This window comes from Solanum stenotomum, chromosome 7 (assembly GCF_019186545.1).
Source record: "Solanum stenotomum isolate F172 chromosome 7, ASM1918654v1, whole genome shotgun sequence".
In the NCBI taxonomy this organism is placed as follows: Eukaryota; Viridiplantae; Streptophyta; class Magnoliopsida; order Solanales; family Solanaceae; genus Solanum; species Solanum stenotomum.
In genome coordinates, this window is record NC_064288.1 from 163,688 (window position 1) to 178,366 (window position 14,679).

Here is a 14,679-nt window from a genome sequence, read left to right on the forward strand (position 1 = left end):
ATTGGTAAAGTTTGCGTGAATTTTTATTTTATTTTATTAATTTCTTTATTAACTAGCCATTTAAATCTACTTAATGGTCACTTAGTGTTATTATTATATAATGTTATAATGTCCGTTACATGATTTTAATATATTTTTTAAAAATATAATTAAAAATACTTTAGTCATTTTAGTACTTTAAAAACAATTTATTTATGAATTTAAATTTAATGCTCAAATTGTTTATCAATGCTACACTCACCTAACTCAAACAAGTTATTCATAAGCTATTCGTAATATTATATTCTTGTTTTTTGTTTAAATTTTGAACTATGCTTTTTTGTTCAAAAGCATTCAATGCTTAAAATTGTTTATCAATGCTACAATTACCTAACTCAAACGAGCTATTTATAAGCTATTGCTAATATTTTTATTTTTTTCATTTGAACTATGCTTGTTTCATAAATAAATAATATCATTAATAAAGAATGAAATGATAATAATATATGAAATTAATTAAGTTGTACCAAACAAACATGCTTGTTAATGGAAGACTCAATCGATGTTGTATAGGTTGACTCAATACCCCAATTTTAGCCAATCATAACCGAAACTAAAAAAGAGAAAGGATAAATATAAATTTGTGGTGATTTTATTATGTATATAAAATATAAAAATTTGAGGCGAAGTCTTGAAATATTGAAATAATTCCAACAATCATTTTTAGGCCTGTCAAAACTCGAAAGGAAGTCTAGAGGTATATTTTTGAGATTTGAAAATTTGGTTATCAAAATCGTAATAAATAGATATTTTCTATAAATAAATGGATAAATCGTAGTAATAAATAGATAAATTGTGCAAAAAAATAATTGCAAAACTTATGCAGAAAAATACAAAGTTTTGAACAAGGGTAAAATGATCATTTCTAAAGTTTGGGGCACATTTTGAAACGTTAAAATAGTTTCAACGGTCATATTTTGAGTCGACCATGAAGAACTTTGAATCTATTTTTAAGATTTCATTTTCAAAGTTACAATACAAAAATAACTAAACATTTTAAAGATTCTCTATTATTAAGTAATTTAAATGTAAATAACGGTCACATAGTGTTATTAATTACGTATAATCTTTAACAAAGACGAATTTACGTCTAAATACATCTAGTCAAACTAAACACATAAATTCTTTTTTCTTCTTTATACGCCAATAAATTTTGTAATTTAAACGCAATTATGACTTTTATTCTGTTATAACGTCCATTACTTAATCTATTATTTAAAAGATAATAATTAAAACACCTTTAATCATTTTATGAAAAAAAAAAACAATTCAACAATACCTTAAAAGTTATTTATTTATAAAAATAAAATTAATTTTAATGCTTAAAATTGTTTATCAATGCTACAATCACCTAACTCAAACAAGCTATTTCATTCCCTATTGCTAATATTCTTGTTTTTTGTTTTCATTTGAACTATGCTTATATTCCATAAATAAATAAATAAAACCATTAATAAAAGAATGGAATTAATTACTAATAATGAAAATAAAAAATGAAGTGGGCCGACGGTTTCCGTTAGGCCTCACTTTCAAGCCGTCATTGACAACTGTTGACTATTTGTTTATCGGTTTATCCTTCATTTAACGGCTTCCGTCACGCCTTTATATACGGGCTCTCTCTATTTCTCTTTTATAGTATTTCACTCTACTTATCTCTCTGTTTTTTTTTTGTATTCAAAAATGGTTGCGTAAAGAAGAAGTGTAGTATCTCTGTCACAATAATTTCCTTATTTTTTTTTCGTGATCGATTAATCTTCTTCTACGACGAAACAGAAGTAGTGTTTAATTTGTCTTATTTTGAGAAATGGGAAAAAAAGAGCAAATCAACAATGAAAAACACAAAGATATAGAAAGAGTTCAAGCTGTTCTTCAACTTCTCAAAAAACAAGCTCCTCTTTCTGTTAAACAGGTGCGCCATTTTGTTTCTCGATTTGTTGATTTCTCAGATGATTAGTCAATTATTAATAGTTGTTATCTCAGAAAATTGTTTTTTTTTTAGTTTTCAATTTTCTTCAACAAAGCAATTTTGATGAGTGAGTGACCATAAAAGAATGTGGTGCAGCGAATGTGACTGCTTTACTAGTGGGCCCTACCTGGATGAATTTAGATTAGTCTGGCTTCAATGCGATTAAAAAAGACTAAGAATTGTAACTGAAGATTTATTTTTTGTTGTTGTTGAACAGGAGAAGTTGTGTAACAATGCTTGTGTGGAGAGATTTTTGAAAGTGAAAGGTGAAAATGTGAAGAAAGCAGCTAAGCATTTGAGGAATTGTCTTAATTGGAGAGATTCTTTAGGAATTGGTAATTATTTTTTATTTATTTATTTTAATTTTAATTATGAAGAATATTAATGAGAAAATAAATTTGTCTTCTCTTTTTGTTTCTTCTGAAGAAAAAAAGAAACAGAGAATCTCTCTTGTTTTCATGTTTTAAAAAAAAGGTTTTGAATGATTTGAGTTTATTAAAGTACGTAAAATCTATTTTATGATTAAAGTAAAATTCATCCTAAAAAGAGTAAAAAAATTATTTTATCTCACTTTATTTTTAATTTTTTTTTTATATATAAAAATGTTGCAGATCATCTTATTGCTGATGAATTTGCTGCTGAGTTAGCTGAAGGGTTAGCTTATGTTTCTGGTCATGATGATGAATCTAGACCTGTTCTGGTAATTTTCACTTTTTTTTAATTCAATTTTTTGAATTATATTATTTCCTTTTTTAAAATTTAACATTATAAACACTATTTTTTGAGTTACTAATTGTTGTTTTTCTTAATGATCAAATTATAGATTTTCCGGATCAAGCAAGATTACCAGAAATTTCACTCACAGAAATTGTAAGTACTTTAATCTTATCTCTACGAATACATTAAAGTATTGTAACATTATTGCTACGATCTACTAAAATTTAACCTTTAAAAGTTATAATTCAATATTTTTGAATGTATGTATCTTAATCTTATCTTTACGAATACGATAAAGAGCGTTATTGTTATGCTCTATTGAGATTTGACCATTTATAAGTACTTTAATCTAATCTATATGAATACGATAAAGTCCTATAACGTTATTGTTATGATTCATTGAGATTTAACTTTTAAAAGTTAAAGATTCAATATTTTAAAATGAAAGTACCTTATTTGTACGAATACGGTATATTGTAACATTACTGTTACGATCCATTGAGATTTGATCCATTAAAATTAATTCATTTTTTAAATTTCTTTTTTTAGGTTTACTCGTTTGTTGGTGTTTACATTGGAGGTGGCAATTCAAACCATGGCCAAAAGTGTTGAACAATTTGTTATTCTATTTGATGCCAGTAAGTCATTTTTGCCTTCGTGTAATGACAATATTACCCTTGTTTATCTCATAATGAATTTGAAAAGAGAGGGTAGATTAGTAATTTGATAAAGTATTTACTTACATAACAAATCAGAACTCAGCTTTCTCTCAGTTATATTAGGGAACTTCATTTAATGTACATTCTATTCTATATTCTGAGATCTTTCCAAGAAATTTTAGACTAAAATAATTTTTCCTATACTAAAAATAGATATTTGTTTTTATTTATTGAATAAAAAAAAAAGTATTTTAAAACCTATTTTATCCATATTATACACTTTCATTTTATTTATTGTTCTTAAAGGTGTGTGTCAAACCAAACGTGGACAAGTAAAAATGGACGAAGAAACACTTTTTCTTGTAAAATTTATACAAAAACCCCCTTTCAGATCTTTTTAATTTCCAATGCCACGCCTAATCACTTTTAATTAAAGAGCAATTAATTAACTAATCAATTTTTTGCCTGCAATACCCTCTACATTTTTAGGCAGGCAAGATTCTGAAATATTTTCATGCTTTGCCTGGAGTGCCCTTGAGATGTTGCTTTCAAGTTTAAGAAATGTAGGGGTATAAATTGTCATTTTCATATAGAAATACTCAATAATGTCATGCAAAAGTGCCCATAATTCTACTTTTTCTTACCTTGTCAGATTCCAGAACTCAAAAAAAAGGTGAAAAAAAATCAAACATGGCATGCAGTTGAATTTGAATTTTTGCTTTATTTCACTTTATTATTATTATTATATTTTATTTAATATTTTAGGGGTACATTTGACTAAATTAAATCATTGGGGACTGTTTTGTATTTTGCAGGCTTTTTCAGGTCCGCTTCAGCATTTATGAATATCTTATTGGCTTCACTGAAAATTATTGCTGATTATTATCCTGGAAGACTTCACAAAGCTTTTGTTATTGATCCTCCTTCACTTTTCTCTTATCTTTGGAAGGTACTACTAGTTTCTATTTTCTTCTATTCATTTAGTAAAAAGCGCGATTAATCGAGTGAATGTTTGAGTCGTTGTATTAAAAAGTAAATATTCGAGACAAAATTAGTGATTCGGTCAACCCTATAGTGATTTCTATCCACTAGGTCATCAGTCTGGTTGGTTCTTTGTACCTAGTTTTGTAGTAGCTATATTTCGATTCATCCTATTTTTTCAAGAGTTCCATAAATTGAACCTTGAACTCTTTTCATATGATTAGAGTTGTTGGTGTATTGGGCGTACCTTTGCTATGAAATACTTGTTTATAGTTACTTTGTATTTGACTAGACTAAGTGAGTATATTGTATTGTTAGTACGTATAACTTAATACTTTTTCGATTTTTATAGGGTGTGAAGACATTTGTTGATCTAGCACCATTGACCATGGTGGTATCATCACTTGACTTTGAAGAATCATTAGAGTTCAATGACTTCACTGCATATCCAAGAGCTGCATCACTTAGATTCAATCCTTCTTCAATATCTTCAAATGGCAAAATTGGATCATGTTCATCATCAAGATTCTCATTTACTGTCTCACATCATTTTGACTCTGTGAAGCCATGGTACTTGTCTTTAGCTGACACCTCATCAGCTAAAGTGGGACCCACTACCAACATGGGCCCAGCCATCTCACCACTCAATGCTAGGTCCTACTCATTTGCATCACCCATTGACAGGACGCCACGTGGCAACAACAATATGGGCCCCATGAAAAAGAGTTTTTTCCCATCTACACCTTTGCCAACGAAGAGTAAAGATATGGTTGATCATTCAGAAATTCATCATCCTAGGGCTATGAGGCCATCTTTTTTTCAATCTCCAGCTATGTTCTTCAAGAAAGATGGTGGAAAGGGTCACACTATTAGTCGGGTCGATAAGTGTCGTGAATCGTTTCAACCATTCTTGAAATTCTATCGAAGGCCATACGATGAGATGATTTATAGGTCAAAGATGAGACCACCTTTAGGTGGATTAATCTCAATCGTCTCACCACACATCAGGCGTCGACACATGTCTGCCTCTCAAAGGTTTTGATTTATGCAAGAAGCGGGCGTAAGCACAACAGAGGAAACGAGACTTTACTTTTACTTTTTATCAGGGATGTTCTGATTAATCTATAATTAGTACATAGATAAATTTCGTTACTATGATTATTGAACAAAGGAGTTTGCTTGCTCCTCAACAAATAATAGATTAATTGTTTAATTATCAATTCTCTCAATGTTTGGCAATACATTAGTCAATTGTGTTTGGCTAAAGTGAGATTATTAATTTATTTTTTTTACTCTATGGTATGAAATGGAAAAATTAATAGACAACGTCCAAGGTGGGATGTGAAATATTGCGCAAAAATGTCTCATTTAGTGCTATGTGGTTTTTACTATAATTACTACTATGTCTCATTTAGTACACACTGCTATGTAAAAACAATGTGTGGAAACAAGACATCGTGGTCGAAACGATGAAACATCATATTGTAAAAAAATAAAAACATTTATGAGCTAATTAAATTTCCAAGAAAACCAACTAAGTTCATTTCCAAAAATGGGCAATGCTCAATGGCTAGAAATTTAAAAAATCGATAATATCTTTTTTATTTTAAAATAAATTGATGTTTTTTCTATTTTTTAGTTAAAAAATATTAAAATTAAAAATGTTCAAAAAGATAAAATAATATAGATAAAATACCATTCTGGCCAATCTTTTTGGCCAAAAAGGATTTTTCCTCCAAAAATAATCGTTTAAAAAAAATATTATGACAATTGACAAGCACTTTTATTTTTTTTATGTTTGTATTTTGAAGTGGGAATACGGATCATGTAGAGACACCTGTGTTTGATAATATTATATGTATATAATTAATAATAAAATAAGGGACTTAAGTTTGAAAATCCTAATTTTGTAAGTTAGTCTTTGTATTAGTTAGTCAGTCAATTTCTTTTTTTACTTTATTCTATACTTTTGAAATATTATATATTATATTGGTATCTTCAAATTTGGCAGAGCTCTGAGTAGGAATATGTGTCGTGGTGCTGTTGTAGCCTCAAGTCAAAATGGGAACTTTAATATAGCGGACCATATTCCTAATTCTTAATAAACAAATAGTTATAATTTGTACTTACTTAATCGCTCCGTTTCATATTAGTTGTCAGATTTATCTATATGATATTTAAAAAATTATAAATAAAAAATTTCTTTTATTAATTTATTCTTTACTTTCTTTTTTATGTAGTCAATATAGTATTTATTTTAGTAAACAATCAATTGTAATATTGAAATGGAAAATAAGTTAATTAAATTTATTTTGATTTTATAAATTGATTGATAAAACTCTCTTGGTTCATTTTGCTTGACTTGGCACAGTCCTTAGGAACAAAATGACAATTTATTTTGAAAAATATATTAAAAAATGACTATAGTTACTAATAAAGGTAAAATAGAAACTAAGTGATAGATTATATTTTAATTTTTCAATCTGGACAAGTCACAGTGGATAGAGGAAGTAATATATTTTGAAATGGAAATTAAATTTTTAATAATGTTGACAACTAATATACAACGAAAATATTTACTTCTTATAATTGTTTGTTTAATAATATCCACGGACTTGTGGTATTTTATGGGAAACTAATTAACAAATATAGCACGAACACATATACGCATCTAAGTGAAAAAAAAAATCGTAATATATAATGTAAAGTATAAATAAGATATACATATAATTTTTTTGTCTTGTATTTATTTGTCAACAAGTAATCAAGGTTTCTACAAGAAAAAATAAAAAAATATATTATTTATTTATTTAATATATAATTTAATTATATCTAGGGGTGTGAAATTAGGATGACGTTTTTGATGCTATGTTTTTTTGTTTGAATTCACTGAATAAACATTTTAGAGTTGGAATTTAGTTGATTGTGATTTATGAAATGTACAAAAAGGTGTATATTTGTACCGTACTGGCTATTGGTTTATTGTTTGGATGTTTTTACTTTGTCACCTTGTATTTTAGTTGTAATAATATTATATATCTTACTTTTTATGAATTTTCTTGAGACTTGAGAGAGTTACATATCAAAGAAGAAGTGATAGATGAATCAGTATTTATCATAGTTATATATATATATATATATATATATATGCTTCGTACTCATTTTTTCTTGATTAGATATATGCGCTATTCAATCAAGGACTATATAATAGAGCTAAATAATTGAACATTTTGGTCCCCTCTTTTCAATAGTCAGGACATCCTGTTTTCATATCGAATGAAGAAATTTAACTATTAGTGTATCAAGTATTCATTCCATGTGATTGTATAGCATTTATTGTAAAAAATTTAAATTTGATAGAAAAAATCAACTTTAAGGTATTAATATTGAATTCGTTAATTATATTTTAAAATTTATAGGTTTAGACTAATATATTTTTTATTTATAACGGATCAACATAAAAAGGATTATAATTTGACCAGCCCATATTTTTTTTTTATAAGGATAAAAGTGAGTTGGGTAAAAATTGGGTTGACTTATATTTATCCATATTCTGATAAATAAATAGTACTGCAATTATACTTTAGAATTCAATAACCGGATAGATATCCAGTAATTTATGTAATGTAAAAAATTTATAACCCATTTGGAAAAATCACTATATAAATTAAACTAGAAAATTTCATCAATCATATATGTGCAGGACAGAATAATAAATAAAGGATTTTGCTGTTGTAATTATTTAGTATAATGATATAATATGTATATTTATAATTAGTACTCTATATAAATGTCGTTAAAATTTTTAGTAACTTAGATACAATGATAATAACTCAATATCACTATTTTTTTTTGCGATAGTAAATATTATTGATTCCCACTGAATGTTTCTTTTAATGTAGTGGGAGGAGGGATTCTTTATTATAAAATCTGTAACAGGTTATTTTTTTCAAACTTGATTAGACTTTGCAAGTATACTATTTTGTCACTTAATTGGCAAATGTGGAAAATAATGTAAACAAAGTTCAACTAGTAGAGAAAAACATCATGTCTTTAGTTATCGTTTGTTTGACTCTTTTCACATTATTTTCTATTGACAACCTGGTTAAATTTGAATGTACTTGTCTAAATTGTGTTGGTTGGGGGGTGTGGGGGTGGGGGGGGCAAAAGTTTAAGTATTACTGTGAAAGTCGTTTGATTAATGGGATAAGATGAATAATTAGGACTAAGTTTGAAAATTTATAAATTTATATGTACGTTCGGTTGAAGGTGCCACCTCCCATGAGTGGGATGGACTAGACCAAAGATTATAATTTCGAAATAATTTAATTTGTAAACTTGTCAGTAAATCGAGATTTAGAAATGAGCTTCAATTGTGTCGTTGATATGTGATCAATCTTAATGAATTATGTGGATTTTACTATATTCTTCTTCTTTATTTTTATTTGTTTCTGTTTGACTTGACACGTCTCTTAAGAAATAATAAATAAAAAGATAATTTACATGTTGAAAAATGAATTAGAGTATTTAATAGAAAGGATAAATAGATACGAAATGATAAATTATCACTTGATTTTTCAAACTAAATAAGTAAAATTGAGCAACTATTTTTAATATTTTGAGCGAGTAAAAATAGACTGAGGGAGTATAATTAGTACTATATATCTTTGGGTAATGCAAAAACAATGTGTGGAAATAAGACATCGTGGTCGAGACGATGAACACCACCATATTGTAAGTAAAAAACATTTATGATCTAATCAAAATTCCAAGAAAACCAACTTACTTCATTTCCAAAAATAATCTTTTCTTGAAATATTATTTTCATAATGAGTACTCATTTATTATAATAATAATTATAATAATAAAATAATAGAGTAAGGTCTGAAAATATGTTTTCTTGTAAGTTAGTTCTTTGTAGTATTAGTAGTTAGACAGTCAATTTCTTGTTGATTTTCTTTTTCCAAGTACTTTGTTTTCTTCCATAGTGCCAGTGTTTTGGGTCCTATTTTATGTCGTTGGCTGTTGTATTCAAAAGTCAAATATGAGTTTTTTTTTTAAAAAAAAATATTCAAAATTCGATATTTATATTGAGGTTTGATTCATGTAGAGTCTATTCAAAAGAAATATTTTTATCACATATTTTTTTATATTCAGAACTTGAAATCGAAACATGTGATTAAAAAAAAATATTCTATCCATTACATCACATTCTTTTATGGTCAGCTAAGAGCTTCTTATAGTTAACTCAATAATTGACTCCATTCTTCATTAATAAATATTTCCTAGTATTCGAAATATTACATTGCTTTGGTAAATTAAAATGTTTCAAATCCAATAAAAAATCATTTTTCTTTAAATTTACTATTGCCGGTCCAAATAGTGATATATTATAAGAGAAATAGATTATTATTTAGAAACATACTCTTATATGATTAATAAGGCTAATATATATATATATATATATATATATATATGGTGGATAGAAATCTTAAAAGATGTATACTACGGATTAGAAGTGGTAAATTATACTGTTCACTCCGTTTCAATTTATCTGATACAATTACTATTGAAGACTCAAAAGGAGCTTTTCTTTGACTCTATTTTATTTTATATGTCTTTTAAAAATTTTAAATTTGTTATAACTTAGCTTGTAATATCTTTTTATATCTTTTTTAAATATGTAATTTTTATATCCAAAAATTTAAATTTTGTATGTCTAGTTCACGTCAAAGCCTATTAGATAGTCTGCTTTCGTACTCTGAATCTCATCACATAAAATGAGGCTGAGGCAGAGCCAAAATTTTTAATCAGGGGGTTCAAAATCTGATAAAATAAACACATGAAGTAGTCGAAGAGGGTTCGACATCTACTGTATATACCTAAAAAATTATTTTAATCATATATATTATATAATTTTCCGCTGAAGGGGTTCGGATGAACCACTAATAGTAAGTTGGCTCCGCCACTGGAATGAGGTGGTGAGAATAATACTCCTATTATATTTTATTTATACATTAGTCAAAACCTAAAGGTATTTTATGGGAAATTGAACCAATGCACGAACACATATACGCATCCAACTTAAAAAAGAATGAAAAAAGTAGCATACAAGTATACATAATTTACGTATACTTTGTCTTGTATTTACTTATTTGTCAAGTAGTAATCAAGGTTTCTATAAGTTCTAAACTAAGGGTACATCTAATTTTTTATTAATTTCTTTTTTTGAGGTTGAAAAATTGTGTGGGGATGACGTACGTTTTGATGCTATTTATTTTTGCTTGTTTTATTCACTGAATAATAATTATTTTAGTATTGGAATTTAGTTCTTGGTGAATTTTGAAATAGACAAAGTATGATTTGTTTTGTACTAGACTTTGATTTATTGTTTGGAATTTTATGTCTTGTCTTCTTCTTTTAAAAGTCTAATTTTCACTTGAGTTCTTTTTTAGACCTGAGAAAGTAACATGTCTAAGTTACACAACTGATGAAATAAAGTGATAGATGAATCAGGAGTTGTTTGTCATACTCTCCCCTCGGTGTTCGATATTCACATTAGAGTTTGACTAAATCTAAGTCTAAAGTCCCATATTTAGGGTGTAAAACGCTCCCTAACAAAGACGACTATATGTAGTTGAGGGGATTCAAACCTCTGATTAAGGATGATGAAATACTTACCACTCCACTATAACTCTTGTTGATAGTTTTTGTCGTACTTAATATACAGTATGATTTATAGTCGTACTTTAAAAAAAATAAAAATAGTGTAGATATAAGTCCAATTTTAATCATGACTAGCTAGAAAGAATCTGAACAAGATTCTGATAATAAGTAACTACATTTAACATTTTTATGTTATTTCTCAATTTCATATTGGTGTATGGACTATTGTACGTATGAAATGATATATTTTTTACAGATATTCTTTTGGTGAATAAGATGGATTTGTCACGTGAAAAAAAATATTAATTAGATAAGAGAAAAAAAAGAAAAATTCATGTAATTTTCTCAAATTTATACGAGTACAACTTTATAAAGTATAGGCTTCAAGTTTAATTTTTCATATTTGAGAATTTTACAAGTTATCAATGATTTCAAGTTATTATGAAATTTGGATCTAGGTAAAAAGAAAAACAATTACCCTATTAGAGTTTTCGATCTGTGTTTAGAAGGCGCTTTTTGTAGTGAAAATATCATGAAACGTAAGCCTCATCAGCTTAGGCATTGTAAGTTTTTGTTTTGGAACACAAGTTCAGAAAATCTTTGCTAGTTAAATTTAAAATTGTTAAACATATCCTCAGATGAATAGCAAAAACACAAAAAAAATAATCATTTTTTAATTAAATTTTACGAAGTTAAAAAAAAAAAAAAAAATTTTAAATTCGTAGCCCTAATTTGTATCTTTCTCTTGATTGTTCACTAGGTAAAGGAACAGAATGATCGATGAATGTGCAAATTACAAAGCAAAAATACATCATCTTTGTCAGTTGCTTTGATTTGCTGCTTCTGATGGTAAGTTTTTTTTTTTTTTTTTTCAAGTTCATTTACAAATTTACACTCATATATATATTTTTTAATATAAAAAGAGTGATTAGGTAATTACATGAATAGTTTTGACTATTTTTTTGTCAATTTTTTTCGCATTAGTTTTTTTTAGTCAATTTTGATTTAATGTTTTTAAGATGCATAACAATATACCCAGTATAATCCCACAAAGTGGAGACTGAGTAGGGTAGGGTGCATGCTAACCTTATTGTATCTTGGAGATAGAGAAATTGTTTTCAACAGACCATCATCTCAAGAAAAAACAATCCAAAGCCGTATGAAAAAAGAAACGGTGAAAGTGAAGAAGTCGTAACAAAATATTATTAAAAAAAGGACAAATCATTCTGAATAGTAAAATGCAACAAAATAATACGATAACTGAAATTTAAAAAACAACAAATAATAACCAAACTCAAAGAATAAGAAACTACAAAGCAATTGATAACTTTAGATAATCCCACACTTGATCATTTGAGGTTATAAAAGTAGAAGAGATTCACATAGTTACATTGTTCAACAGAACTTACTAAAGCCCAATGGGTCAGTTCGGTTTGTGGCCCATTACAACTTATTAGTTTTATATCAAATATTTAAGAGATATTCTTTCAACATAATCTAAAAGGAGGCCCAAATCAATCTTAGTTAGCTACAAAAGATTGGGCTGGCCTGCCAAAATGTTATGTATATCAAATGTGTCTCTTGGCCATTGGACTATGACTTCTATCAAGACAACATAACAAGTAGAGCAACTTTCATAAAACACACTAACTAGTATTATGTGATAATTACTCAATGTATCGATAATTTTAATAATTACGTATTTTATCCAATTTGTCTCTAGTTACACTAAATTTGCCAATATGTATAATGTATTTGCCTGTAGATACAATGTATCTAGTGAATGTATTTCTCCTCTCTTTTCTCCCTCCCTTGTCCCTCTACCTTTTTTTGCATTTGTGTTTCACAATATATTTGTATTTTATAATATCGTTCAAATATTCACTAATTTATTTAGTCTACCTATATTTATCAATTTAATCCAGTGTCAGTTTCATTCAATTTTATTTATCCAACATAAAAATGCATTGATGTAACCTATGTATTCTCTGCATAGTTGCAAGTTGGTTTTGAGAGGGCATTCATGTATTCAGTATAGTATATCTGTGATGTATCTATACGTAAATACATATATCTGGTATCAAATTTCTGATATACAAAGTGTATCTATGCATAAATAAATACTTAAAAAAGACAAAGACGAAAATATACTCATCCCCATACATGATTTGTGCATAAATACATGTGTATGATGTAATGATGCCAAAACTAGTGACCCAAATTATCCACTATCAATTACATAGAAGAAAGAGGGAGGAGAGAGCAAGAGAAAGAGGGAAGAGAGCGAGGGGGAGAGAGAAAAAAGGGAGAAAGCGAGCGAGAAAGAGCGAGAGATTATGTAATTAGTGTAATTAAAATATAATGTGATTTATGTGGTAGGGCCATTTGTCTAATTAAGTATTTTTTTCTAAATAGTACTTCTCGTTGTAGCAACTAAGTGAGAGACTACCAATATGAGTTGTTGTGCACTAGTGAGAGTGTTTCACTCTTAACCAGAGATCTCAGGTTTGAGCCCTGGGTATGGAAAAAATTATGTTGGAAGCGCCACCCCTGAATGGGCACTGCGGTGCGCAATTCGAATTTAGTCGGAGCTCCAATGTGGGCTCCGAACACCGAATGGGAAAGCAAAATAAAAAACTAAGTGAGAGACTTAAAACTTTTGTAAATTTGAAATTTTATTTACTTTTTAAAATGCCGGAGGAAAACTATCACCATCCTTGTAGCAACTAAGTAAGAGATTTAAAATTTTTAAGAGCAATAATTACATTATAAAAGTCGATTAATTTATTTCTTGTTTTTCGCAATTTATTTTCTTACAAGTAAAAGACTGACTTTGAACATCAAAATTCAAATTACAGCAAAAATACTTTTTACCATGCTAATGACATCACAACTTGATTAGCATGATAAAACTTAAGATTAAGATGATAATAAAATGGATGTGACAGTAAACAAATAATTAAGGCATGGACCGACATGTTGTCATTTAATAACATAACTAACTAACCATACGCAAGTGAACAACATTTATATTTAGTTCAGAATTGATTTGTACATTACATCCTTAAATTTTACTCATTGATACATTCATTACCTGCCAACATAATTAAAAAAGTTCTTGTAACAGAGAAGCTATGCTTTTATTGCTGGAAAATCTAAAGGGAATTTCTCATCATTATGAATTTAGAATAATAGTAAATTTTAAGTAGATACTAAGGTGTTTGGTACGATGGAAAATGTTTTTTTCTTTTACGAAAAATGTTATCAATGGAAATAAGTAGGTTTTTGACTCGTGTTTGATCTATAATATTTGGTAAGTAATCAAAAATATATTAGCCCGAGAACACTTATATATATATAATCTAACAAAACACTTTGCGGGTGGAATGGTCAAGAAGTGTGGATTGGAGCGGGGAGGACTGAGGAGATAATGAACTTGAAATGTCATTTGTAAAATTTGATTTCCCTATTTCCGTTAGGAAAATCTCTTTCCTCGTTTTAAATATTCAAAATTATATATAAATTTTATAAGTTGCAATTCTTTATATATTAGTCCGATGGAATAATTACATCCTAAAATGTTGGATGCTAAAATTCAAATACTTTAACTCTCAAAAATTAAAATATGACAAATATTTTAAGACGGATGAA

At 27.7% G+C, this 14,679-nt stretch overlaps 1 protein-coding gene across 1 annotated transcript; it reads left to right on the top strand.

Moving 5' to 3' along the window:
* Positions 1–1,733: 1,733 nt before the first annotated feature.
* LOC125871426 (phosphatidylinositol/phosphatidylcholine transfer protein SFH4) lies at positions 1,734–5,660 on the top strand. The gene is made up of 7 exons (XM_049552007.1): positions 1,734–1,948; positions 2,223–2,340; positions 2,617–2,705; positions 2,829–2,875; positions 3,272–3,360; positions 4,197–4,330; positions 4,715–5,660. The coding sequence occupies exons 1-7, from the start codon at positions 1,844–1,846 to the stop codon at positions 5,402–5,404; spliced, it is 1,272 nt and encodes a 423-aa protein (XP_049407964.1). The 5' UTR covers positions 1,734–1,843; the 3' UTR covers positions 5,405–5,660.
* Positions 5,661–14,679: the final 9,019 nt, after the last annotated feature.